We start from the raw sequence: 6,751 nt of genomic DNA, 5'->3' as shown, positions 1-6,751 counted from the left end.
ACACACACACACACACACACACACACACTCTGCCCCTCCCCTTACCCTCCCAGTCCTTTGTAAGCAGGTAATAAAGGCAGCTGACTACACACAGAGACCCCCTCTTGGCCCGAGGCCAACATCACTATCCAAAGCAACAGACTTATTTCCTCAGACATTCCTCCCTGGGAGGATCCTTTCACTAGGGGCGGTGGGAACACCTTAAGCTCCCCCCTCCCCCTATGTGCCCCAGGTGCAGCCATAGAGAGGAATGCCTGGAAGGTCTGACTCCAGCCAGTGGGCACCACTACCAGCCAGCGAGCCTGAGACAGCTGGGCTTTGATCCTGCTGATTGTGAAAAGGTCAAGAATGAAGCCAAGTGAAGAACAAGCAGGGCATGTAGGTGCCTGGATCCAGCCGTGCCTGAAGACTTCCGTCTCCTGGACTTCTGGTATGAGAGCCAAGAACTGACTTTTAATTGTGGCTTTGTTCTGTTGCCTTCAGCTGCGCTAGGTTGGAGCTTCTAAATCCCAGGCCTGACTACCACATCGAGACTACAGATTCTGAGACTGTGAGGGACCGTAAGTGCCACTGACTTGATTAGTGATGTCTGCACTAGACTCTGGATGGGGAAGTAGCACCAAGCACAGCCTCTATCCTAGAACTGAAGGCTGCTTGGAGGGAGGCCACGTGGAGAGGCTAGGATGATGTGCCTTTGAAGCACTGGGACCCCCTCTAGACTGAACAGTGGCAAGCTAAGCCACGCCTGGTGGTCTCCATCCTTATCCCCTTCCTGAGAACCAGCCCTCTCTCATCAAAGAATGGAGGCAGCTCAGCGGGCGAGTGAGCAAGGGAGAGGCCACTTCCCTTCTGGCTCAGGAGGGTTGTAGAGAGAGAAAAAAAGCAAGGCTTGGCAGAAGATGGTGATGTGTGGGTAGTGAGGGGAGCAATGGGGGAGGGACCCACAAGCATGCAAGGCACCTCCTCACCAGGTAGGCAATGACATCATAGCCTTGTTCCTTCAGCCACACGAGGATGCAGGAGGTGTCCAGGCCGCCACTGTAGGCTAGAACCACAGAGCCCTTGCTGGACATCTTGTCTGGAGGGAGCAAGAAGGATATAAATATAATGTAGAATAGCCCTGCTCCCTCCCTCCTGGCTGCAGCCCCATCTGGGAGGCCTTGGACAGCTTTATCCCTTGAATGATAAACAACTGGGGTGCTGGGAACAGAATGTCCACCTTCCCTGTGCACTCCTCCCGGGGGTCCCTGACCTGAGTGCTCTGCACACATCCCACATGGGATCCAAGAATGCTGATGGCAGAAGGTGGGGGATGGGGCCAACAATAAGGACGCAGATCTTGGAGCCAGACCCTACCAGCTAAAGTGAGCCTATGAGACTGAGCGGCTGGACTAAGGCCAGTGCCTGAGGGATGTGTATAGTGGGAGGCCAGAAAGGGGCCTGGGCCAGAGCAGCAGTGGGCAGCTGACATGCCACCCCCTTGAGAACTGTTCCTTGCCAAAGCAAAGTGTGCTGGGCAGGGCCACAGTGTATATCACCCTGAGCCTCCACAAGGACCCCAGAAGTAGGTAGACAGTGGGGCTACAGGGAGGTCAGTGGTCAAGGTCACAGAACAAGCAGCTCAAGGTCAAAGAGAAAGGCCTTGGCTTTGTTACTTGGCTCCTTGGGTAGACAGGCGGCTGCAGGAGAGGACACTTGGTCCCAGGCTTCTCTCCCTTCTGCACTCACTGGAATTCAGTGTGCCCTGTCACTCTCTATTCAAAGGGTAGTAACTCTGAGGGATCCAAGAGACCACAGTATCTGTCAATTCAATTCTATAAGGACTTAAAGGCAGATTCGCTGGAGTCCAGATGGAGAAGCTGGCCCAGAGAGGAGTGGGCAGAATGCCTCTCTGCGGCCTGAAGGTCTTTCCCAGCAGCCCCCGCAGGCATGTGACCACAATATAACCTGTCTCTTAACAGGACCTTCCAGAAGGTCCTAGGACTGTCATGTCTTTTTCCGTACTACAGCCGTTTCCTCTGCCCAGAAGGCTCCTCCCTGAGAGCCCTCGGGGTGCATCCCAGCATGCCCTGCATGTGGCCCCGAGAGTGGGCGCTATTGTAGAACCAGCCATCATTCTAGATGCTAAAGAGGAAGCTCGGGGTCTGCAGCTCAGCCACCACCCAGGTGATTATAAAGTCAGTAGGCAGCAGGGCCGGATATGGACCCAGGTCTCTGTCCGCGTCTCCGTTTCCCCTAGAACAGCAGTTCGCACCCAGGGCTAGCATATCATACATTGACATCACAATTCATAACAGCAGCCAAATTATAGTTATGAAGTATCAACAAAAATAACTATATAGTCGGGGATCACCACACCAAGAGGAGCTGTATTAAAAGCATCGGGAAGGTTGAGAACTGCCCTAGGGCAGTTAGCTAGGGTCCTTATTAGGTGTTGCTGGGAAGGCAATGCAGCAGGCTCACCTGATTGCCATCACTACCACGAAGACTGGCCGAGTACTGTTCCTTGGGCTCCAATGGCTTTCCCAGGCCACTGAGTACTAAGCTGCAGGGCTTAGCTAGTCACAGCAGCAGGTGGACTTGGGGGCTGGAGCAAAGACTATGCAGTCCCCAAACATCCCCCAAGGCCCACTCTAGTCAGCCCCAGGAGGCCTCTGGCAGGCCTTGCTGCCCTTTGGACTCAGAGGCAAACACTTCAGGAACAATACTGTTGGTGCACTGGCTGATACTCGCATCTACAGTCTCCAATAGGCAGCAACTGCCGGCCCACCCTCTGCCAGCTGCCCTGGACCTGGGCTGCTGGGTGACTCAGCAGGCCCTGACCCTGAAGCCAGATGATGGTGCCCATGGCAACTGCAGCTAGGCAACTGGCCATGGATAATAGAGGGAAGGAGGGAGAAGGGAGGCAGGACAAAGATGGAAAATACCTTGTACTGTAGGTACAGGTCCCTGGAGTCTGAAGTCTGTCTTCCTGGCCGGGTGAACCACTCTATAAAAGGAAATGTGATATTGAGACCCCTGTGGCCACTTGATGCTGCACTCAGACAAGCCTGTCAAGAGACACAGAGACCTGGTGGCGGTGCGGAGGATGGAATCCACAGTCCTGTGTCTGCTAAGCACATGCTTTACCACTGAGCTGCACTCCAGTCCCTAGCTGTGTGTATGTAAATCATCCGGTTTGTCAAGTTTTGTATGCATTACCGGGGAAGCGATCTGGCCCTCCAGACAATAAGCACACCAGCTAAAGAGGTAATTCAGTGGATGAATACCTGCTGGGACCTGAGTTCAGACCCCTGGCAACCATTTTAAAAGCTGGGTGTGCGGGTGCGTAATCTCAGAGGCAGAGACAGGCAGCCCTGGTACTCAATAGCCAAATTCTGTCAGATTCTAGCCAAATCGGTAAACTCTGGGTTCAGTGGAAGACCATGTCTCAAAAAACAAAGTGGAAGCCGGGTGGTGGTGGCACATGCCTTTAATCCCAGCACTTGGGAGGCAGAGACAGGCAGATTTCTGAGTTTGAGGACAGACTGGTCTACAGAGTGAGTTCCAGGACAGCCAGGGCTATACAGAGAAACCCTGTCTTGAAAAAAAACGAAAAACCAAAGTGTAGAGGAGGCTGGGGAGATGGCTCCATAGTTAAGAGCCCTGGCTGCTCTTGCAGAGGACCTGGGTTTGATTCCCAGCACCCACGTGGAGGATCACACTAGTCTGTAACTCCAGTTGTAGGGGATTTGGCGCCCTCTTCTGGCCTCTATGAGCACTGCACACATGCAGCATTCAGCCATACAGACAGTCAAAACACCCCACCTAAACCCCACACGTGAACTAAAGAGGGGGGGAAATGTGGAGTGATTGAGGAAGACACCAATGTTGACCGCTGTCTCCCCCCCAGATATAAGGCAGAAGATACTAAATCCATACATCTTCTGTCGAATCCTTTTGTTAGGCGTTTGCCCCAATTTAAACAGAAGAATTGAGGCTCAGGATAAGGGACTTGCCAAGACCTTATTAGGCTAGGAAGTAGCCAGGCCCCCAAACCCAGACCAACTGGGTTGTGTGCTTTATTGATCTCCTCTGTAGGACAAGCCTGGACACCCCCCTAGAGGTGCCAGAGGGAAGAGCTAGGCAAAGGGTGGTAAGGGAGTTCTCAGACATCTTAGGACATCCAGGGAATGGATGCCCCCTGCAGATTCACTCAGCTCTTACTGGTCACTTCTTCCTCCCATCTGTTCCAAGGACATCCAGAGCCATGATGGTGAAAGGGAGGCTCCACAGACAGGCCAACCCCCTGCCCTGCCTGCTCGGCCTCAGCCGGGGCTGTGTGCCTAGAAGCACACATGCAGGCTTGCAATGTGTGTACCTGCACTTGTGTCTCTTTGTACCCCTAAGATGGAGTACCCAAGAAAGTGTGTCTGTGTACTTGTGGTATGCACTGTGTGCATGTGTGTGCACAAGTGTACACTCATGCTCTCTTTCACACACACATGCCTGCCTAGAAATTAGTAGGGATGCTGGGCTTGAAGCCACAAGCCTGAGCTGGGCACATATATATCATCTTGGGTCTCAATCTGAATAGGTGTCAGTAGCAGTCTGTCCCTGAGGATGACATGCATGTGACCCTGGCATCTGTTCTCGTCAGGCTAGCCTCACAAGCCTCCTTGAGGCTGGGGAGTACCTTGGATGGACTGATAGGTGTTTCCTGGGTACTGGCCTGTTGGCTCTGGCTGATGTCACAGTGTCACCTCTGCTTGCTAACTAACACAACCCCAGGCTGACAACTCCCTGGTTCTTAGGATTTTTTTGCCCTTTGCTTCCTGTGTTGACGAGTCACCAGATGACAGACAGCTACCTGGGCCGTTCCTCCACCCCGGCTCAATCTGTTGCCATCATTACTCAGTTCTAATAGGTCTGTCATGGCTGTACCTGGCCCTGAGATGACTCTCAGTTCACCTCTGCAGCTTCGTCTGATAAAGCTAGGCTGCAATACCAATATTGATCAGCAGGGGGCATACCATCCTCCTACTGGATCTAGCCTGTTTATATCTGATAGACTTGGGTTTCTGACCTTCACGCTCGAAGAAGGCAAGTAGGGAGACTAAGCGGGTTTTACTAATCTCTAATGAGAGATCCTCATTATCTCACTATCATTATCAAACCCTTATCTAGTGTAGCTGTCCTGGCAGGCCTGATGACACTTGTGTCCATCCCTCTGACTCTCAGACTACTGAAAACAATGGACCCCCAAAAATTAGAATTTCCAGGAACTTCCCAAGCTGGGAGAAGAAGCTGAAGCCCGGGGAGAATGAGGGAAAGGTTTCTCCCAAGAGGCCAGGCATGGTGGCACACACTTTTAATCTTGTATGGCTGAGGCAGGAAAATCTCTGTGGGTTTGGGGCCAGATTGGTTCCAGACCAGCTAGGGCCACATAGTGTAACCTTGTCTCAAAAATAAAAAAGCAAACAAAGAGCCGATGTCACACAGTTCTGACCAGTTAGCTAAGATAATGATGGGTGGGCCACACCTTGAACTGGATTGCATTCTTGAGCAATTCCTGATGCCTCTTGCCCTGTTAAAACCTAAACCTTGTGTTAGGATGCCAAAGGTGGGCTTGGGGTGGTCTCTCTTCCTCTTCCTGGTGTAGCTATATTGACTAGATCTTCTTTATCCGCCTTTTATTATTTGTTTGCTTGTTTTTTACGAGACAGGGTTTCTCTGTGTAGCCCTGGCTGTCCTGGAACTCACTGCGTAGACCAGGCTGGCCTTGAACTCAGAAATCTGCCTGCCTCTGCCTCCCAAGTGCTGAGATTAAAGGCGTGCGCCACCACTGCCTGCCTTTTACTATTAACTGTCTCTTTAATTGTGTTGGGTGGGGGGTGGAAGAAGCTGGCAGAGAGCAGCTTTTCAGGGACAGCCAGGGCCTGTGCTCTGATGCTAACAGCTCCAGTAACACTAGAAGAACACACCAATCAATGCTACCGACTGAGGCTCTGGGTGCCTGGCCATTTTCCAGGTCTAGGGAGAAGCAACCTCAGAGGAACAGTGAGCCGGTCCTGGGGAATGAACTCTGCCCAAAGCCTTCAGCAAAAACCAATGCCTCAGACCCAGAGTTCAGCAAGACATCTCTTTCTACGCGGTTGCCCACAAGGAAGCCACTCACTCCAAAGGCTGTGTGTTCACAGCCCAGCGGCAGCATCCGGCTGACCTAGGGGCATCCCAGGTAAATACGAGATGGGCCATGAGAAAATGCTGGTGCAGCAGGTGGACCGGGGCTTGGCTCCGCCCCAAGGCTCCTGGACTGTCTGGCTTCCTAAGCTCAGGGCAGGCAGAGCAGCTAGGGTGGGGGCATGTTTGACCAAAGGCGCTAAGAGTATAGGCTTTCTAATTTGTCCTACTCTGTGGGTGGGGGAGGTGGGTAGTGGACAGAAGTTGCCCTTCATTTATGGAGTCCACGGGCACTGGGTAGAGTCAGAATTTCTTGGGCAGCCTTGAGGCCCTACCAATGTTCCCAGCCTTGGCTGGGTTATGGTGAAAGACCTTGGGGGAGGGGAAGAAGGTAGGGGGAATTTAAAATGGAGGCTACTCCAGTCTCTGCTCAGCCCAGTTTTGGGTCTCTCCCTATCTCCTTCCTTCTGAAAGCCTTGGAGGAGGGGGAGAGCAGGGACCTGTCTTTTCAGGTCTGCATCCCAGACCCAGTGAGCAAGTGAGCAGACCTGGTCACAGCTCTTAAAACAGCTTACTGAACAACAAGTGT

At 52.6% G+C, this 6,751-nt stretch overlaps 1 protein-coding gene and 1 long non-coding RNA gene across 2 annotated transcripts in view; one reads left to right on the top strand and one right to left on the bottom strand.

Annotated features, from left to right (window-relative positions):
• Ass1 (argininosuccinate synthase 1) overlaps window positions 1-6,751 on the bottom strand; it is a 48,984-nt gene that overhangs the window by 41,301 nt on the left and 932 nt on the right. The window contains exons 2-3 of the mRNA XM_031369743.1: window positions 2,928-2,989; window positions 969-1,078 (exon numbers count right to left, since the gene is read on the bottom strand). Of these exons, the coding sequence (XP_031225603.1) occupies window positions 969-1,073 (105 nt within the window). The 5' untranslated portion in view covers window positions 1,074-1,078; window positions 2,928-2,989. The remainder of the gene's footprint in view (window positions 1-968; window positions 1,079-2,927; window positions 2,990-6,751) is intronic.
• Window positions 148-6,751, top strand: part of LOC116089971 — a 16,069-nt gene continuing 9,465 nt past the window's right edge. The window contains exons 1-3 of the long non-coding RNA XR_004118511.1: window positions 148-378; window positions 484-560; window positions 6,011-6,217. This is a non-coding gene — a long non-coding RNA (uncharacterized LOC116089971). The remainder of the gene's footprint in view (window positions 379-483; window positions 561-6,010; window positions 6,218-6,751) is intronic.

This window comes from Mastomys coucha, unplaced genomic scaffold (assembly GCF_008632895.1).
Source record: "Mastomys coucha isolate ucsf_1 unplaced genomic scaffold, UCSF_Mcou_1 pScaffold15, whole genome shotgun sequence".
NCBI classification, from domain to species: Eukaryota; Metazoa; Chordata; class Mammalia; order Rodentia; family Muridae; genus Mastomys; species Mastomys coucha.
Note: the sequence above shows the minus strand (reverse complement) of the source record. Positions and strands in the feature narration are given on the sequence as shown.